This window comes from Tursiops truncatus, chromosome 20 (assembly GCF_011762595.2).
Source record: "Tursiops truncatus isolate mTurTru1 chromosome 20, mTurTru1.mat.Y, whole genome shotgun sequence".
Lineage (NCBI taxonomy): Eukaryota > Metazoa > Chordata > Mammalia > Artiodactyla > Delphinidae > Tursiops > Tursiops truncatus.
The window spans coordinates 51911986-51933116 of record NC_047053.1 but is presented as its reverse complement, the minus strand read 5'-3'; the positions used below and the strand labels follow the sequence as shown (position 1 = coordinate 51933116).

General features: G+C 54.0%; 1 protein-coding gene across 2 annotated transcripts; it reads left to right on the top strand.

Annotated features, from left to right (window-relative positions):
• The first annotated feature begins 12075 nt into the window (after positions 1–12075).
• On the top strand, positions 12076–20404 carry RAB37 (RAB37, member RAS oncogene family). Of its 2 annotated transcripts, XM_019938705.3 has the most exons (9): positions 12076–12208; positions 14894–15004; positions 15994–16035; positions 16545–16611; positions 16714–16766; positions 17695–17760; positions 18330–18386; positions 18460–18536; positions 18732–20404. In XM_019938705.3, exons 1-9 carry the CDS (start codon positions 12116–12118, stop codon positions 18835–18837), a joined length of 672 nt encoding a protein of 223 aa, XP_019794264.1. In that variant the 5' UTR covers positions 12076–12115; the 3' UTR covers positions 18838–20404. The 2 variants fall into 2 exon arrangements, with proteins under 2 accessions (XP_019794264.1, XP_033703514.1); XM_033847623.2 differs by lacking the exon at positions 14894–15004.
• Positions 20405–21131: the final 727 nt, after the last annotated feature.

Sequence of the window (21131 nt, the reverse complement as noted above, 5' to 3'; positions counted from 1 at the left end):
AACGTGAATGGATTAAAGGCTCCAACCAAAAGACACAGGCTCGCTGAATGGATACAAAAACAAGACCCATATATAGGCTGTCTACAAGAGACCACTTCAGACCTAGGGACACATACAGACTGAAAGTGTGGGGATGGAAAATGATATTCCATGCAAATGGAAATCAAAAGAAAGCTGGAATAGCAATACTCATATCAGATAAAATAGACTTTAAAATAAAGAATGTTACAAGAGATAAAGAAGGACACTACATAATGATCAAGGGATCAATCCAAGAAGAAGATATAACAATTATAAATACATATGCACCCAACATAGGAGCACCTCAATACATAAGGCAACTGCTAACAGCTATAAAAGAGGAAATAGACAGTAACACAATAATAGTGGGGGACTTTAACACCTCACTTACACCAATGGACAGATCATCCAGACAGAAAATTAATAAGGAAACACAAGCTTTAAACGACACAAGAGGACAGATAGATTTAACTGATATTTATAGGACATTCCATCCAAAAACAGCAGATTACACTTTCTTCTCAAGTGCACATGGAACATTCTCCAGGAAAGATCACATCTTGGGTCACAAATCAAGCCTTGGTAAATTTAAGAAAATTGAAATCATATCAAGAATCTTTTCTGACCACAACGTTATGAGATTAGAAATTAATTACAGGGAAAAAAATGTAAAAAACACAAACACAAACACATGGAGGCTAAACAATACATTACTAAATAACCAAGAGATCACTGAAGAAATCAAAGAGGAAATCAAAAAATAGCTAGAGACAAATGACAATGAAAACATGACGATCCAAAATCTATGGGATGCAGCAAAAGCAGTTCTAAGAGGGAAGTTCATAGCTATACAAGCCTACCTCAAGAAACAAGAAAAATCTCAAATAAACAATCTAACCTTACACCTAAAGGAACTAGAGAAAGAAGAAAAAACAAAACCCGAAGTTAGTAGGAGGAAAGAAATCATAAAGATCAGAGCAGAAATAAATGAGATAACAACAAAGAAAACAATAGCAAAGATCAATAAAACTAAAAGGTGCTTCTTTGAGAAGATGAACAAAATTGATAAACCTTTAACCAGACTTATCAAGAAAAAGAGGGAGAGGACTCAAATCAATAAAATTAGAAATGAAAAAGGAGAAGTTACAACAGACACCGCAGAAATACAAAGTATCATAAGAGACTACTACAAGCAATTCTATGCCAATAAAATGGACAACCTGGAAGAAATGGACAAATTCTTAGAAAAGCACAACCTTCTGAGACTGAGCCAGGAAGAAATAGAAAGACAATATGGTACTGGCACAAAAACAGAAATATAGATCAATGGAACAGGATAGAAAGCCCAGAGATAAACCCACGCACCTATGGTCCACTAATCTATGACAAAGGAGGCAAGGATACACAATGGAGAAAAGACAGTCTCTTCAATAAGTGGTGCTGGGAAAACTGGACAGCTACATGTAAAAGAATGAAATTAGAACACTCCCTAACACCATACACAAAAATAAACTCAAAATGGAATAGAGACCTAAATGTAAGACCGCACAATATAAAACTCTTAGAGGAAAACATAGGAAGAACACTGTTTGACATAAATCACAGCAAGATCTTTTTTGATCCACTTTCTCGAGTAATGGAGATAAAAACAAACAAATGGGACCTAATGAAACTTAAAAGCTTTTGCAAAGCAAAGGAAACTACAAACAAGATGAAAAGACAACCCTCAGAATGGGAGAAAATATTTGCAAACGAATTTACGGACAAAGGATTAATCTCCAAAATATATAAACAGCTCATGCAGCTCAATATTAAAAAAAACAAACAACCCAATCAAAAAATGGGCAGAAGATGTAAATAGACATTTCTCTTAAGAAGACATACAGATGGCCAAGAAGCACATGAAAAGCTGCTCGACATCACTAATTATTAGAGAAATGTAAGTCAAAACTACAATGAGGTATCACCTCACACCAGTTAGAATGGGCATCATCAGAAAATCTACAAACAACAAATGCTGGAGAGGGTGTGGAGAAAAGGGAACCCTCTTGCACTGTTGGTGGGAATGTAAATTGATACAGCCACTATGGAGAACAGTATGGAGGTTCCTTAAAAAACTAAAAATAGGATTACCTTATGACCCAGCAATCCCACTACTGGGCATATACCCAGAGAAAACCTTAATTCAAAAAGACACATGCACCCCAATGTTCATTGCAGCACTATTTACAATAGCCAGGTCATGGAAACAAATGCCCATTGACAGACAAATGGATAAAGAAGATGTGGTACATATGTGCAATGGAATATCACTCAGCCATAAAAAGGAACGAAAATTCCTTTCGTAGAGAGATGGATGGATCTAGAGACTGTCATACAAAGTGAAGTAAGTCAGAAAGAGAAAAACAAATATCGTATATTAACGCATATATGTGGAACCTAGAAAAATGGTACAGATGAACCGGTTTGCAGGGCAGAAATAGAGACACAGATGTAGAGAACAAACGTATGGACACCAAGAGGGGAGAGTGGCAGTGGGGTGGGGGGGTGGTGGGATGAATTGGGTGATTGGGATTGACATGTATACACTCATATGTGTAAAATGGATAGCTAATAAGAACCTGCTGCATAAAAAAATAAATAAAATAAAATTCAAAAAAAAGTCCTATGATAAACAATAATGGAAAAGAATACGAAAAAGAATATATATATATATAACTGAATCACTTTGCTCTACAGCAGAAATTAACACAACATTGTAAATCAACTATACTTCCATAAAATTAAAAAAAAAAAAAAAAAAGAAGGGAGAACAAAGACACTTGTCTGAATGGTGGCGAAGCTGACACAGATTTCTGTCACAACCACAATTAATTAACAGTTTCATAAATGCTCCAAAAGAGGAAAGGTGGAGTAGAAAATCTAGATCTGAGGTTGACATCTGGCTTCTCCAAGCAGTAACATTTAGAGCCCCCCTGGAGAAACTTGAGGAAAATCCTGGCAGCTTCTGAGTGGAGAGAGAAACTCCATTGTGTCTCTAAGGTAATAGATTAGGCAGACCCACCTGTAACATTTGGGAGACCAGGGCTAGAATACAAATGGTGGCCCATAAACCTTATGTCTCAATATTTTCATGTTCTAAATCAAGCTAAAAAAACTATCCAATCAAGTGCATCTGATCTTCCTACCTTGACAAAAATACCAGCCTACTGACCCAGAAGGATTTGAATGTAGGATTCTCAGAAGTTCTGCACCGAAATGTGGCAGCCTAGTGACAGCCATCTCCCGGTCCTTAGCCCACCATCCACAGACACTCCCCTGCCCTTCTCCCTCCTGCACATTCCACACCCCAAAGGTCCTAAGGAGGATGCATGTAGACACCCCAGCCTTCACATCCAAGCTCTGTTCACATCCCTGCAAAGAGCCACCCCTTGGCCACTCCTCAGGCAACTCTAGCAGTGAGCTGGGAGCAAAGTATAGTCTATAGGAGGGACACGGGTCTTTGGACCACTCATTTCATGGGGAGGGGCACAGGCAGAGGATGACCAGGGCTAAGGGTGGTCCTGGATTTAGGGGAAAATCATTCAATGTGTAAATTGATCCACTCTGAGCTCTCCATGGTGACCCAGGAAAAAAGTCTGGGTCATCAATTGATTTCCTGATGTGATCATCTTCACGGGGCTGATGTTTCTAAAACGGCCTATACGAGAGCATCGTCCTGGCCCTGCCTCCAGGCAGGATTCACCTGGATCTGAAATGCTGAACCCCGTCACCCCGGACTGTGAGCTCACTGAATCAGAAGGCGTCCTAAGAAGATGGAACTGTTTTCATATGAGAGAAGAAAGTGATGAGAACTCTTCACCCTGGAAAGGAAAAGGATATAGCCTTTAGTAAATGAATGAGGTGGGCACGGATGGACAGATTGACCCCTCACATTCTGGAATATTCTCTCTAGGAAGCACTTCCTCCAGCTTGAGGAAGTCTGATTTGAGACGTGAATTATTAAAGCCGCTACACACAACAAACAAACGGAGCCTTTTAACCCGGGAGGAAAATAAAAGCTGAATGGAATTTGGTTCGCGAAGTGTGGGTGGGGGACGGTAGTCAGAGGAGGTCCAAAGGCAGCATCATGGGTAACCCCATGTTTGCCCTGCTATCGAGTCAACGCCACGGTCAGAGCAAACAGTGCTGGCGCCCACGGCTCTGACCTAAGGAGGCCTTGTCAATCTTTATGCTTTTAAATTTTTGGTTTTTTATGTCTTTATGTTTTTCCAAGTTGAGCTAAAGTTGGCATCTCCTAAGCCTTTCCAATGACTCTGAATGCTTGCCTTTGGAAAGTGGCTACTGTCCTCTTTGAAACTAAGGCATTTACCCATTCATTCATTCATTGAGCACCCACTGGGTATCAGCCTCTGGGTGCATGTATATTTCTTCCCTGCTGCTTATGATTTTCTTTCAAATACAGCACCTGAACTTCCAGCTAATTCTCCCCACTTACTTCTTCCAAGTTCAAAAGTAGCCAGACCCTTCTTTCCCAGACTCTGCTTCCCTTTGAAATGCTGTCCTCTCCAAGGCCAAGTGCAAACTCTTCCCAAGATCTATATGCAGACATCCTGATTTTTTTTTTATTCTATAGATTTTCCCATACAGGAAACCCATTGTGTTAATCCAGGTCTTCCAAGAAGCAGATGCCAAAAGGGAATTAAATGCGCAAGGATTTTGTTAGTGGAAACACCTACAAGATAAATGGGGTGGGAGCCAGGAGAGGTAGGGAGAGCGGTGAGGCCATGGGGGAGGGCAGGTCTGACCCCAGGTGAAGGAGGGAGAGCAGCAAGGTTGGGTAGAAGCAGCTGAGGCTGCTGTGAAGTCTCTGGAAGGTTCTGTAAAACGTAGAGAGAGTCCTTGAGCCTAATTCGGCTTTTAGGGGAGTCTTGTGTCTCCCAGGAACAGATCTGCCTCAGTGTTCCCGCCACGCTCCACCTTTGGCCAGGAAGCTCCCGTGGGAAGCATGGCCTCAGCACAAACACGTCAGTGATGGATTGGATCGCAGAGTGCAGCCACGGGGGCCTCCGCCAGGAATGCCGCTGTGTTCGGAAGTCTGAGAGGCACATTCTCAAGGTCACCTCAGATGCTAATTAACTTGGGCTGAAACGAGGTTTCCTCTGTGCTTTCACGCTGTCCTCAGTGGTTTCAATAGGAAATCCAGAGTTTGGCCTGTGTCTGTGTGTGTGTGTGTGCGCGGGGGTGGATGCGTGTGCACACACGTATATGGTATTTAGAGAACCCACTCCCGCAGCCACCAGGACCTCTCAGCAGCCTAATCTACACCGCAGGCCCTCAAACCCCTCTGCTGCTCCCTTTCAGACCATCCTGGTGGGCGACAGCGGCGTAGGGAAGACATCTCTGCTCGTTCAGTTCGACCAGGGCAAGTTCATCCCGGGATCCTTCTCAGCCACCTTGGGCATCGGATTCACAGTAAGTACCTCTGGGCTCGGGGCCCTGCTGGGCCTCTGACAGGGTCCCGGCAGGAAACGGGTGGATGCTCACATTGGATCATTCAGGAGGTTTAATAGAAAGGCTATTTACCAAGATGCAGTCCATGGGTGGGGAAACCAGGAGGGATGGCCCAGGGCCCTTGGGCAGTTTCAAGGCGTCCATCCCACCCCGAGCCTGAAAATCAGTGAGGAGGGCACCGTCACCAGAACCAGGGACAAAGGGGGCTGCGTGGGCAGGGCTGGGAGGAGCTGCCACCCTCGGTGGTGGAACGGAGCAACCAGTGCAATAAGTCGGCCGCCCTCCCGTGTTGCTCTCCTCCTGCTTCCCCTCCATCTTCTTCCTGGGCTCCGCTCCAACTAGTAAGCAAGGGAATATCTTGATACAGACACAGGGCAAGAAGAGCCTGGAGAGGCAAAGGGATGCCTTAAAAGTTTAAGCACAGGGCTTCGCTGGTGGCGCAGTGGTTGAGAGTCCGCCTGCCGATGCAGGGGACACGGGTTCGTGCCCCGGTCCGGGAAGATCCCACATGCCGCGGAGCGGCTGGGCCCGTGAGCCATGGCCGCTGCGCCTGCGCGTCCGGAGCCTGTGCTCCGCAACGGGAGAGGCCACAGCAGTGAGAGGCCCGCGTACCGCAAAAAAAAAAAAAAAAAAGTTTAAGCACAATCCACACTTGGCATCGTCATGTGGGGCCTAGGGCGCTGGCAGGTCAAGGGTTAAAGTTCAGGTTTCAGCACTGTCTCTCCCTGGAACAGCCTCAAGTTTCCTCTATTCCCAGCCCTTCTGTGGGCCACGAAGCCCTCGCTCTAGCTCACATCCCCACTTTCACCATGGCTGCCGGCTGCTGTCAGAAGACCTTGAACCCTGGGGAGGCCTTTGGAAGGGTCTCAGCCCTCTCTTGGACAGTGGCAGGAGCAGCAGGACCCTCTTTTGGGGTCTCCAGAATCCTCGTCCCCAGAGATGCAGAAGAGCAAATGTCATTTCTTGGGCAGCATGGGTATTTGAAAGGCCAGCCCCCAGGACCGAACAGAGCACCAGGCCTGCGAGGTGCTGGGACACAGCAGAGCCACGCTGGTGGGAAGAGAGAGGGGACCCCCAGAATCTGGGCCTGCCCACTGGGTCACAGTGCAGAAGGCAAGGGCCCACGACGCAGCAGAAATGAGAGGCTGGCCAGGGTGTGCGCCAGGGCCTGGAGTGATGGGGGAGACCGAGCCCCCGGAGGGCGGGGCCGAGTCCAGGGGGGCGGGGCTGAGTTCCAGGAGAGTGCGGCCCATCCTGGCAACCCCCAAGCCTCGGACCAGGCTGCCATGAAATGAACCAGGATGGCGGTGTCAGGCGTCCTCCACCGCGGGCCCACGTCACCTGCCCCTCAGCACCCAGGGCACACGGTGTCCCCACAGTCACACTCCTCACTCACTCCAACCCCGTCCTTCCGCCTGTCAGAGGACAGGAGGCAGAGAGTGGGGTGGGGAGTCTGCGTCACACTCCACAGAGGCACAGAGGTGGGACCTCCAAATTCTGCCACCAGCCTGGTAAGAAAAGTGAGGCAACTCGCCCGTGAGAAGGAAGAAAGTGTGTGGTCCACAGGGCAGGCCGGGCTCTTCCCCTCTCCTGGGCCAGGGCCTTCCAGAGGCTCAGCTGCTCGCCTGGCACCGGTCAGCACCTCAGGACAAAACCCGTGGGCAGCTTATGCTGGGTGAGGGCCTGAGGGCCCAACTCAGGCCTGAACCTGGGCTCTCCTGTGTCAAGTACATGACCTGGGAGCAAAACGGGTACATAGTCTACCCCTCAGCTGGGACACAAACCTAGGGGAACCCCCATACTGGTGGTAGAGGGCAGGATCAACAGCCCATGATGGGAACCACACCAAGGACAAGTGACTGACCCTGGGCCTAGACACACTGCCCAGTTATATACAAAGAGGTCTGCAGCTCTCGCTGAGAAAATGTCTGTCTCCTCCGCAAGCCCCCTTCCCACCGCTTGTATAGCACTAAGGACCCTCAATTCCTTTCCTTTCCAGAGACAGGTCTCTTTCCAACCCTCTGCTCAGAGCAGCTCAATCTTTGTGGAGCAGCTGAAGTCTCCTGTGTTGTCTGACAAAGGGGCTGGAGGGCATTGGGGTCTCCTTCCAATATCAGTGGTCTGGGGAGCCCCAGAGAGCTGGGCTGCAGGACACTCATTTGTCTGTCTGTCATTTGCACAGAGGTTTGAATCACTGCCGACAGCTGGCCATGTGCAAGTGCCCTGTGGCCAGCCCTGGTTGTGGCTGAATTCCCGGTAACTGAGGTCCTGCTGGCCTAGCTCATAAGGCTGAGTGTGGCCTGGGCAGCAGGAGAGGGGAGGAGTCCTTGATCTTTACTTTAAAGGAGACAGAGGTGGGGAATTCCCTGGTGGTCCGGGGGTTAGGACTCTGCACTTCCACTGCAGGACAGCAGGAGTCACGGGTTCGATCCCGCATGCCATGCGGCCAAAAAAATAATACTACTACTAAAAAATAAAGGAGACAGAGGTAAGTGGGGGGAACCACCTGGTATCTGTCCTCAGGCCACTTCTCAGAGCCTCTGGAGCCCACTGCTTCCGGAAGCGGGACCGGCCCAGGTCCTGGGTAGGTGCCTCTCAAACCAATATCTTCCCCAACTGCTCCCTCATCACCTCCATCAAACTGGCTGCTGAGTCCTGCGGATGGGTTCACTGGGGTGCTGACACCGACCGGGCTCACACACTAGTTGCTCCAGCTGGCCCCTCCCCCGTGCCAGTTCAGGTCCTCCTGGCTACCTCTTGCCTCGGTGTGCCCCAAACTCTGCAGTCTTGCCTGGACACTGCTGTAAAGTTCATCTTCCGAAAGCCTTGCCCCCGCGCCCCACCACCAAGCACCATCAGTCTCGCTACCGCCTTCCAATAAAGTCAGAACCCCTCATCTGCCAGCCGAAGTCTTGCACAATTTAGCCTGGTGGTTTTTCAAGCACTCACGCAATGCTCATGAAAACCTCCATTTTGTCTGCGGTGCAGATCCCAAGCTCACCTACGCCCATGTGGGGACCAGGATTTGCATGTTGTCAGCCGCCACGGACTCTCACGCAGATGCTCCTCGTGCCTCAGTCCCCCAGCCTCTGTCCTGGTCTCCCCTCTACATCCTGACCCTGCACTCACAGGGCTGTGCACCTTTCCCCCCAGCTCTGGGGGTTTCTTCCAGCCCCCTCTGCTCGTTCCCCGATCTCCTCAGCTGCACACAAGGGCCCCCCTCTGAACCACCATGAGGTTTCATGAGGCATCATCACCTGCTGTATCAGGAAGGGGTGTGGCTGTGTGGGGTGACGTGCACAGGCGGGCAGGGAGGTCTGTTAGGGGTAATGTGGGGTGTATGTGCCTTCTGGATTTGGAGGTGATGGGAGGGGCTGGGGTCATTGAAGAGGCGCTTTCTGGGAATTCCTCGGCGGTCCGGTGGTTAGGATTCCTCGCTTTCACTGCCGAGGGCGCGGGTTCGAGGCCTGGTAGGGGAACTAAGATCCTGCAAGCCCCATGGCATGGTCGGAAAAAAAAAAGAGGGGCTTTATTTGGGGGGTGATTTGTACATCTGGGGACGGCGTGAGACATGGGGGCCAGTTAGGGGTGTATGTTGGTGGTGTGGGATAAGCTGTGTAACTGTGATGTGGTGAGAGGTGTTTAGGGGGACGTGAGGTGTGTGTTTGGGAGGGGTGGTCATTTAAGATGCGTGTTTGGGGGGGGCCGTGTAAGGCATTGTGTGTTTATGGTATGATATGAGGTGTGCCTGTGTTCATGATGTGACATGTGTGTTTGTGGGATGATGGAGGGTATGTGTGGTTGTGGTGTGTCATGAGGCGTGTGTGTGTGATTGCAGCTGATACAAGACGCTGTATGTGGCTTGATCTGCGACGTGCATGGTGTGAGGGGTATGTGTTTCTGTGACGTTGCGTGTGTGTGAGATTTGAGGTGTGTGTGTGTGTTGTGTGCATGATGTGAGGTGTCTATTTGTGGTGTGGTGTGAGCTGTGTGTGTCTGTGTGGGGTGTGAGGTGTGGGTGGGGTGACGTGTCCCTGGTGTGAGTACTTGAGGAGATGCAGGCTGGCCCAGCGTGTACACAGCACTAGAGAGGCTGTCGGGAGGCCTGGACCTTCCAGCAGTTGTGCTCTCCAGGTCACCCATCTAGAGCCCCCATCCTTGAGTGGGTTGTGCTCCCTCCCTTTGGGGCAAAACCTGCCTCTCCTGCACCCCCAATTTTGAGCACCCCTGACCCCCTCTCGCTTCTGCCTCACTGGCCGCTGCCCTTGAACACCCCGCCTGACGCTGCAGTGTCCCAGAGGACAGTGTGTAACACTCTGCATACAACACAGCCCACAGGCCCCAGACCCAGCAGGCCACACAGACATGACCCAGAAGAGGGCGGCCGGGCCTCCCCGGTGCCACCAGCCCACGCGGACTCCGCTGCAGTGTACAGCAAGACAGTGCTTGTACTTCTCCCCCACCTCTGGAGCATTCGCACTGATGGGCAACCGTCTCCATCCCAAACCCGTGTGCCACAGGACAGAAAGGGTCTTGGTGGAGCCAATATAAACCACAGCCGGAGGTCAGAAACCAAGGCGTCGGCAGGGCCACGCTCCCTCTGAAAGCTGAGGGAGGGTCCTTCCTTGCCTCTTCCAGCTTCTGGTGGCTCCCGGAAATCCTTGGCATTCCCTGGCTTGTAGCCGCAACACTCCCATCTCTGCCTCTGTCTCCACATGGCCATTTTCTCCCCGTGTGTCCTCTTCTTATAAGGACCCCAGTCGTACTGGATTAAGGGCCCACCCTACTCTCTATGACGTCATCTTAAATAATTACATCCGCAATGACCCTCCTTCCAAATAAGGTCACATTCTGAGTTACTGGGGTTTAGGACTTCAGCATCTCTTTGGGGAGTGGGGGGAGCATAGTGCAACCCGTATCAGCCTGGTTGGCAGTGGAAGGCCCGGGAGGACCAGGCCAGGTCCCCTCTCTCCTTCCTCCTTGGTCATTACCCACTTGCGCTGAAACCCGCTCCCCTGCAGGGTTCCTGGATGAACCCTCAGGAGCCCGGGGCCCAGGACATTGAATGGACTGGGGCGTTATGTACAGCCAGAGCCTCTGGCACCCGAACAGCAGGCAAGGACGCACACCTGCAGGGCTGTGTAGAGCTGCTCCTTGCCCAGGTATGGCTCCCCGTACGAGTCCCTCCCTGTGTGCAGATGAGGTTACAGCACACCACTTCCGGCAAACAGCTCCAGCTGACGCCAAAAGTCACGTGGTAGGAGGCGGGTGCACACACAGTCCCCTCGGGGCCTGTGGTCACCCATAAGCCGTGCCTGCCCCTTGCCCCTCACCCCAACATGTAGGTAAAGAGGTGCAGGGCCCCTGCCTCTCCTCACACCCTTCACACAGTTCCTTTGCATTGCACCCACCCCGTTCCGCGGGAACCTGACCTCCCTTATATAAGACGTTGGGACAGCGTAACTGAATGGTTAGCCCAGGCCAGGGCCCCTGAACTCCGCTATAGACAACCCCGGACATACTCTCACCCTCTGTCACCAGGAGCTGCAGGGTTCCTTAGATGTCCTGGAGACTCTGCTCAAAATGATTCACCACAGGGACTTCCCTGGCGGTCCAGTGGTTAAGACTCTGTGCTTCCATTGCTGGGGGCGTGAGTTCGATCCCTGGTGAGGGAAGTAAGAACCCAGGTGCCAGTGCGGTGGAGCCAAAAAATAAAAAAGATTCAGGACTTCATGAATTCTTTTGATACCAAACGTTTAAGGCCTACTCAGTGCCAGGGGTCAGCTCTGCCTTCGGGAGCGCCTGGATTGGGAGGTGTGCAGGGAAGCCCACCTCGGAAGGCTCTCCGGGGTGGGTACATTCTGGGCGCAGCCCAACAGGGCGGGCAGAAATGGGAGGTGTCAAAGTCCAAGCACCGGCCAGGGGCCCCGAAGTGCAAATGCGCTGCAAGGTGAATGAATATCCATCGGTCGGTAAACGCAATTACATTCAGATGACGTCGAGCTGGGGTGCATTAGCAAAAGCGAAACCGCCTGAGAGCTGCGCTCGGAACGCACGCCTCCTCTTGAACCCCGCGCCGCGCTGCCCAGGGGCGTCTCCAGCCTCCCCCGCCCCCGCTCCCGGAGCCACCTGTTGCCCGCCAGCCGGATGGAGCCCGGGCGCCGCCTCCTGGCCACGCTGCGCAGTGGCAACCCGGGCGCGGGTCCGCGGGTCCCAGCGAGGCCAGACCTTCCCCTGAAGGCGGGGTCTCCAGGGACAGCTCCCGGTGGGAACCTAACCCCGGCAGCTGGCAACCCTGGGGACCGGTCGGTCCTAGGGCTGGCTTTGGCCCACGCCCTCAGGCCAGTGTGGCGCACGGGGGCCCTCCTGCCCCTCCGGAGCTGACCCTGCGGTCCTGCGCGCCCCAGCGGGACAGCCCGCTCCACGCCAGTGTCTTTCAGGTGGCGGACGGAGGGAGGAGCCTGTCGGGGTCCGGGCCGGGGCGGTGGAGGGGAGAAGGAGTGGGTGGAGCCTAAGGCGAGGCGGTTCCTGCGCCGTCCCTCGCCCGCCGCCTACCCCAGCTCACCTCTGGTCCAGGGACATGACGGGCACTCCTGGCGCCGCTGCCACCCGGAACGGCGAGGCCCCCGAGCGCTCCCCATCCTGCAGTCCGAGCTACGATCTTATGGGCAAGGTGGGTGGGCACTGCACCCAGCGCTGGGGACTCGGTGCCGGCTCTGGGGGTCACCCCTCCCCGCGCTCTTCGCCCTGAGACCCCGGCCTCCCCGCCCAAGACCCTTTCTGGCTGCGTCTGCGTTGGACTCATCCCTTCCCCCCAGGCAGCCGGGTCTCCCAGAATAAGGAAGGAGGGTCGAGACAGAGCCCTGGGCCCATGCCAGCGTCCAGGGATCTGGGCTGGCTCCGTGGGAGAAGGGAGAGGAAGGTCGGAAGGAGCGAGTGACTCCCCACCCAGAGGACCGCAACCCCATTTTCTTCTGCCACACTCCGGCCAATACGAGCCCCAGGAATCCCATGCTTCTAGGTAGGGTTTGAGCGCACAACCCTCCAGGGTACAGGTACCCGAAGCGCTGGGAAATAGGGCTGCCTGGCGACTTGGAAAGGACGCCTCCTGGCGGCGGGGAAACTTGCAGTTAATGCCCTTCTCGCAGTTTCCAGGCCTTAGGACTGAAGATCTTTAGGACCCCAGCTGCCCCCAGGCGCTACCCCTTCCCTTTCCACCCCTGCAGTCACTGCCCACACCTTCTTCTGGGAGGATGTTGCTAGCCAGAATGCAGACCCACATGGGAATTTTTAGAACCTGAGAAAGACCTGGGGCGTTAGGCACAAGTCTCCCACCTGGGAGAGCTTAAGTCAGCTGTCTGGGGCTGGTTCCCTCTGCGGGTGGCCCTGAACGGAAGCAGGTGGGGCTGGTGGTGGACACTGGTCTGTATGCCCTCCCTCCATGCCCTTGGAGCAGGCAGGTACCAGGAACTCTGAAAGAGGTGCTGAGAGAGCCCAGAGCCTCCACTCTTCCTCTGTACGGTTGGGGATACATTAGCGAAGGGGCCGCCCATCTCATGCTACATGGCCTTGAAGGAGACCTGCCTCTTTCTGCGCCTTGGGTTCCTCCTGCAACCCCCCTTGTTTCAGAGGAAGCCACTCTGCAAGTCACCCACCCAGAGCCGTTGCGATAAGCGTCCTCTGTGGGCTCCAGGCAGGAAGTCGGCCCCCACTGTGTTCGGGGGAGGGGAGCTGCTGAGGGCCAGCCCCAGGCCGCTGGGAACTGCCTGACCTCCTTGCCTGACACGCCAGCTGGGTGTTTGCCTAGGAGGTGGCAAGGCTGGGCAGCTGTTTGGTGGACTTGCCTGGCTGGGTGGGTGGCATCATTTGCTCAAGGCAACCGTCAACTGTAAAGTACACAGGTGCTTGCCCTACCTCCCTCTCTCCCTCCTTCCCCATCGGGTACTGGGACCCAGGAGCCAGGGAGCAATGCAGGCTCCCGAAGGCTCCTTAGCCCCCAGCCTGCCATCTGTCCCCTGGGCCAAGCGGCATCTGTGGAGAGTTGGCCTCTGGCCCCCACCAGCCTTCGTGCCCGAGGCCTGCCTAGGAGACTGAGTCCGGGATGGTCTGGGAAGAGCCTGGTGGGAGCTCTTGGGGAGGATTAGAGGGGATGGGGCCACAGGCAGGCAGCATCCACCCCGGGCCACTCTTCTGGAGTCAGGTGGTTCATGCCAACATTGTTGACCCTAGACATTAACGGAGTCTAGAAAGGCCTCAAAGAAATTATCCCTCTTTCCTTCTAACCACTATGGAAACTGCCACAGAAGGGTTAAGAAATCTTCCCGAAGTCCCCCAGTAACCCACGTACAAGCCAGGACCCCAGCCTTCATACACCTTTGGTTCAGCCCCCCACCTCTCCACCAAAGTTAGCTAATCCCATACCCCATGCCCACAGCAGGAAAGCCCTTGGGCTCCATTGTCAAGGTCACAGCCTCAAAAATAACTCAAATCCAGTCCCTGCTCAGCCCATTAAGTATCGACTCGGCCTGTTGGGAAAGTTCCAGCATTAGGTCTGGACCTCTGTTCTCCAAGATTGAGGAGTGACTGGACAGAGGGGTCCCCTCCCCCGCCCATGGTCCCCAGAGAAGATGAGCAGAGACTGGACAGACAGGAAAGGGACAAACATACCCCCCCACACACTCCCTCCTGCTCTGCCACCTACAGTGACCAGGGATGCCAACTGTCAGCCATTTGTCCCACGTGGGAGGTTTCTGCGGAACGAACTTCAGACTAAATGTCTCTCCGCTTCAGTATAAATTTCAACCTTCCCTAATTCACGCAACGCTTTTATAAACATAAAATGTCATCAGGAACTTCCAAATAAATGTAACCAAAAGTAAAACACCTGAACAAAAGTAAGTTTAGAATATGGCTTTGCAAATGACAGAGCTGTGCCCCCAGCAGATTCTGATACACTCCCTTGGGTGGGAATCCCTGTCCGAGGTATTAACACTTCTCTTTCTGGCACCATAGCCCCACCCACGTGTGCACACATGCGTGGAACACACACAGAGAGGGAAGGGATCCTAGCACGGTGCAGAGTCGAGACCACAAGAATGTGGTTGTTCTCTGGGGCCACCGAGCACGTTTGAGGTCCTGTTAGTGCTAAGTTGGCAGCTCAGGCTTCCAGGAAACCAGATGAGGACAGGAGGGTCAGAGGGAGAGCCTGAGAGGCAGCCGGAGCCAGGGAGTGTGGAGAGGAGAGGCAGGGTGAAGGCAGCAGCAGGCTTTTCCAGAAGCAGGTGCCCTCGGGGCAGTCGGCATCCTTCCCTGGCTCTCCCTGGAAGCCCAGCTAACTGCCTCTGCCCCCATCTCCTAGGTGATGCTTCTGGGAGACTCAGGCGTCGGCAAAACCTGTTTCCTGATCCAATTCAAAGATGGGGCCTTCCTGTCCGGGACCTTCATAGCCACTGTCGGCATAGACTTCAGGGTGAGGTGGCTGCAGGCTCCTCCTCCAGCAGCGAGCCAGGGGCTATGGCTCAGGCACGGGGGACGGTCCTCTCCTCACCTGCGCTGGCTTCTCAGGACCGCTGTGGCTCACCCTAGGGCACAGGATGCTCCCCTAGGGACCCCAGAGGTGGCCAGCTAAGAGGAGTCTGGGCTTGGGGAGGCTCTTGGCTCCCCTACAGGATGAGAAATGAGAGACTGAGTCTTAACATCCTGCCCCCAGCCAGGCAGACATATCCCACAGTGCTAGCTGGGCCCCCCGGCAAGACCTGAGGTCAGCCAGTCTTTCTGGAGTCCCGGGAAGCCCAGCACAGCACTAGGTGGAGGAACTGGGCTGGCCCTGTGGGAACAGAGCAGCTTGCCAGCATCCCTCCCTCTCACCTCGATGAACCCATCTTTACAAATCGGCATCCCGGATGCCGAGGGCTCTGAGCACTGCACACGCGCACGGGCCAGGAGAGTGAGGGTCTAACCCTGGCAGGGGTGCTCTCAAAGGCCAGGTGCCTCCCTCCCAGTGCGAGGGGAAGCTTCACTGAGGAGAACTAGTGGACAGCCAGGGGAAAGACGGCCCTGCAGATCCAGCCTCTGCGGTCCCCGAGATGCTGGTGGGCGTCTTATCTCTAAGAGCTTGGAGGCTGGGCTCCGCCTGTGCACCTTGCTGAGCCCGGGCCGGGGCGAGAGGAGGGGTGCGGTCAGGCAGGTTCTCAGGCTCTCCCTGCCTTGGCGTGTTGTGAGAAGGGCAGACGGAGTCCCCAGAAGAGAGGACTCCAAAGTAGGGGTACCTGGGGACAGAGTCCCACTGCCCTGATGGGGCGATCCGGCTGGAGACGTCTCCGGGGCTCACCGGACCCCCGTGGCCCTGGGGAGCAACCAGACAGGATGTTTGCTGTACTGTAGGATTCAGCAGAAGGCAGAAACCGAGACTCCCCTACCCTCCACGCCCACCTCTCCCTCTGCCCTTTTCTCTTTCAGAACAAGGTGGTGACCGTGGATGGTATGAGGGTGAAGCTGCAGGTGAGACCAGCGGCTGGGAGGGCTGGGGTGTGGGCGAGAGGATGGGGGAGCCTGCCCAGCCTCCGCACCCAACCACAGGAGGCCTGCGGCCCTGCGCTCCGCCTGGGCTAACTTCCTGTGGGGGTCAGGAGAGGAAACGGCCTTTGTTTGTTTGATGTCTGCAGAAAAAGCCGTTCCCAGGCACCCTCCCTTCTGTCAAAGGCAGCAGCTCTAAGTGCCTTCAGACAAGCTTAGGCTCGCTTCAAATCATCCCCAGGTTCCCAGGCCTCATCTGCTCTGGGAGGTTGGACACCTCTAATCCCTGGGCTGGGCAAGAGGCAACAGCACCGAACGAGCTTGAGAACTCATTAACTACCGCCATCCGGGACATCACCAGATGTTCACAAGCCCATGAGAAACTAAAGAAGGAAACATCTTACCTCCCTGCCCATCTCTCGTACCACAACATGGCTTTCCTCTGCCCAGGACAGTCCCTGCCCCCTTCTGACCATTTGTCCATCCCTTCCTAGATCTGGGACACCGCAGGGCAGGAGCGGTTCCGCAGTGTCACCCACGCTTATTACCGAGATGCCCAGGGTAGGTCCCTCACGTGCTCCACCTCCACCACCCCCCCAGCCCACTTGTAACATCCACCCTTCTGCCCCAAGTTCCCCATGTGACCTCTCTCTCCCCCTCCAGCCTTGCTCCTGCTGTATGACATCACCAACAAATCTTCCTTCGACAACATCCGGGTAGGTCCTCCCCACCCACCACTCACGAGCAGGCAGGGCAGGGCCTGTGCAGGCCAGGGCTGCTTCCTGCTTTGTGGGAATGGGTGGAGCATGGAATACTGCTGCCTCGTTAAAAACACCGGAGCTGTGACTCAGAAGTAATCAACTGCTCCTGGGTGGTTGATGGGCATGTGGGCATGAAGGCCAAGCAGGCTGTGTGTCACCTGCTCATCCCTATGATTCATGGAGCATTTCATGACAGAATGTTCAGAAAGTGCCCAGCGCCACCCTGGACAATTACCCACAGAGACCGAGAGGAGAGCCCGAGCAGAAAAGTCTACCCATACATCCACCCCAACTTTCAAGAAGGTGACTCAGGCAGACAAAGCGAGTGGCTCCCTCCTCACAAGCAAACTATTAAATAGTCGAGACAGTAATTCAACAAACGCTGACTCTGTGCACAGCATCGTGACGATTTCACATGCTCCCTGACCTCAAGGGGTTGACAAGCAAACTGGGGGAACAAGACATACAGATATAAAACTGCTTATAAACTGGATGGAATCCATGGCACTCCTACTGCCACCTCCAACCCCATGCTCATGGCAGACATCACTAATCAATCACAGTATTTTTGATCACTGAGCCCTTATGGGGCCTTAGAATCCTCAACAGGGCACTCGAGGAGACTGCTGGTGACTACCAGCTGATTTATAAGATATAGCCTCTGTCGCCTCTGTCTTTCATAGAACTGAGAGCTACACTGCAAGGGGTTTAGAGCTACTCAGGACTGGAGAGGCCCAAACAAAGATGTCGATGAGAGAATGCACCGGGCATTATGATCGGTGTTCAGGGGCAGTGAGTAGTCCAGGATAATCCACAGGGCAGAAGAAGGAAAGGCAGGAGGGAGGAGGGGAATGGCTGGGGCTCAGCGCACCCTCTCCCGCAGGCCTGGCTCACTGAGATTCACGAGTACGCCCAGAGGGATGTGGTGATTATGCTCCTAGGCAACAAGGTGAGTGGCTCCAGGGCAGGGTCAGCCCATCCTTCTCCCACTGCCACAAGTATTAGCTGGACATCCTTCCAGCAAAGCACTCTTTACAGCCTCCAGTTCAGGAGTCAGACCTATCTGGAGGCTTCAGTCCATCATATCTGCCCTCTTAAAGCTTTGGAAATGGCCCCCTGCGGGGAAAGGTCAAGCTGCTTCCTGAGAGATCCAGGGATGACCAGCTGCTCAGCCCCTATTAGATCCTAGGGACTAGATACACGGATTAAGAGCTGTGTGTGCAAAGGGTTAACCTCAAATACTGTCAGTCCTTCGAGGCTGGCCACCACCCCCTTGCCAAGCAGAGTTACCCACCTCCCTGAGTTGGGGTGAGATCCCCCTGCTGGGAGCTGGGTAAGAACTTGAAGAAGGCAGAAGCCCTGGCCCCAGGTGGATCATACCACCCGCAGTCCCGCAGGCCACCAGCAGAGGGCGGGAAGTACCTGCTCCCAGGGCAGAAACCTGGGCCCGCGGGGCGGGAGAGGGGCCATCCGGGGTCAAGGCTTCCTTCCCCAGAGTGACCCACCTGGGCTTGACAGGCGGACGTGAGCAGTGAAAGGATGATCCGTTCAGAGGATGGAGAGATGCTGGCCAGGGTAAGTGACTGCCTGGGGGGAGTGGGGGTGGGCAGCCGGAGACTGGCCACTGAGGCTAATCTCACCCTGGCAGGAGTATGGAGTTCCCTTCATGGAGACCAGCGCCAAGACGGGCATGAACGTGGAGTTAGCCTTTCTGGCCATTGCCAAGTGAGCGCTGAGCCGGGAAGGGAACGTGCAGGGCAGGGTGGCACCATCTGGGAATTCGGTAGGGCCTGGCCCTTGGCCCAGTCCCCGGGCCCAACTATATTCTGCGTTCGGAGGCCCCCTGGCCCCGGGCCGTGGGAGTGGGAGAAGGCTCAGTTCCTCACTGCCTTCCCAGCCCATTTCTTCTTCCTCTTCAAGGGAGCTGAAGTACAGAGCCGGGCGGCAGGCTAATGAACCCAGCTTCCAGATCCGAGACTATGTGGAATCCCAGAAGAAGCGGCCCAGCTGCTGCTCTTTCTTGTGAATCCCAAGGGGCTGAGAGGAAGCTCCAGAGACGCACAAGGATGCAGCCTTCTCCCTCAGACCTGGTTTATTCTAAGCGGCTGAGCCAATGAGGAGAGAGTTGGGGGACCCAGTGCACAGCCCCTCCGTACTCCTGCCCCTATTCTAGCTCCTGTAGCTTCCCTGCATCCCCGGAGGAGGGTAAAATATTTTTATTTCATTTTAATGATACATAATCTAATCAAAAGGGCACCAGAAAACGGAGGAAGGGAGCTGGTGCCCCTTTTGCCTTCTAGTGCTAGGACTCAGGGGCCTGGGCCTCCCACCTACCCACCATGAGGGTGATATTGCACCAGCTCAGCACCAGGGGGCACTGATGCACTTCTGGGGTATGAGGCAGGTAGTGACCCCATTCCCACCCTTCAGCTGGCAAGAGGCTGAGCAGACCCAGGCCTTCATTTCCTCCGGCTCCCCAGAGAACAATCTTCCCCAATAAGACAGGGCCCTTGTGCCAGGAGCGAGACCAAAGCCTCAGGAAGATAAGAGATGTGGAGATTGGGCAGGGACCCAGCTCCCTGGGGGGAGGGGGGGAGAGGAGTAACAGAGATTAGGTCTGTTAGGCTACCTCTGTCCTTACTAGCCCCTCTCTGGGAGGTGCACCCCATTTCCCCCAGCCCACAAGCACATTAGGGCACCTGGAAACATCTGGTTCCTATTCACTGGACCTCAGATCCCAGGGGAGCCCCTCCTCCCTGAATCCCTGGCCTTATCTTCCTACCTTTCTGCCTGTGTCCCCAGACACCTACAGTTACTGATAGGGAAAGGTTATTCTTCTGTTCCAATCCTTAGGCCGGTATGCAGCCCACAGGCTACTTCTTCAAGCAGCTGTAGTGCTTCCACTGGATAAAAAGCCAGATAAAAAGAAAGCCCTGACTCCTGGAGTAGGTGGGAGATAGAAGTGAGCAAACCTCACCCCGTTGTGTAACCCCTAAACCCAAGGGCCATCTCCTCCCCCATCAGCCACATCCTTTTCTTCTCAGATGGACATCCGGGCCCAAACTTCTTTATCTCCCTTCGTACTGAGCCAGGTTAGGGAGTGAGAGGTCATCCGTTTCTGGGAAAATCAACGCATTGTATGCAAAACAAGGTCATGTGGGTGAGGCTTGGGGTGGGGAGACGGGCAGCAAGGAGTTTACGTGCTAAAGGAGTTTACATGGGGCCAAGGTCACATGTCTCCCAAAGCCCTGACCCCAACAATGGGAAGAGGGCAGGAGACGTGCAGCTTATGACCTAGAGGCAACTTTACTCCAGCTCTGTTCACCAGGGGTGGGGAGAGGGGTGAGAAAGGTATGCACTGTACATTTCTGCAGCTGCTGCATTTGCTTTCAAGGCAGAAATCTTGCTCCCAGAGCAGAGTCAGCACGATAAGGACGCTCTCCAGGCCTCTCCCAGGCAGAGCAGGGAGGAGCCTGACCTTGCCGGGTTCTTCTGGGGCCCAAGGCAGGTCGCAGGCAATCCAATCACATGGGCTGCTCTGGGCCTTTGGCATTTGTGTTTTTCAGAAGTAAATGGCAGTATTTTGGAAAGTACACCCTGTCCGTTGCTTCTTTGAGGTGCACATGATGCGGGGGTCGGGGGGGGGTTTGCGGGGGCGGATCATGTTGAAAGGATTGTCGTTGCTTGTCACTGATTGCCAAAATCATTTGCTTCTCATCCTTCAATGTCCCCAACTAGTCACCTCATCCCTAACAGACTGCCCCCAGCCTCTGTGACCAGCCTCTCATCTGAAAGTAGGAGCTGAAAGGTTTATCTTACGGTCCTAATCATTTTTCCTTCTCTATTGAAAAAAGCCAGGGCTCCTTTTCCTATGGAATGTACCCAGAGATTGGTTACCTGACCCTGATCTGCCTCTCCCCAACCCCACCTCCCTAGCCAAAGGCTGACGCCAATTCCCACGCCATTGTCCCTAGGTGGCCTGTCTTGGATGGGCAGCCCCGTGAAGCCTTGGGCTCTCTGCTGGACCCTCACACTGTCCCAGCGAGGATCAGAGCCCGCACCCCTATTAGCAGTTCCTGGGACAAAGCAAAGTGGCCCCACAAATGGAAAAGCTCGTTATTCAAACTACTCTGTTGGGTCCGAGGTGGACCTCGTTCTTATTCGTAAGACCGCTCGCAGCACTGGAGCGGCATTGATTTTCCTGGCAACAGTCGCCCCCGCCCCCACCCCCAACTGGAGTTGCACACTTCGGCTGAAGGCTGTTGAAATGTTAGGGTTCTTTACCCGAGGGTTGGCTCTCAATCCCCGAGGCAGGTGGAG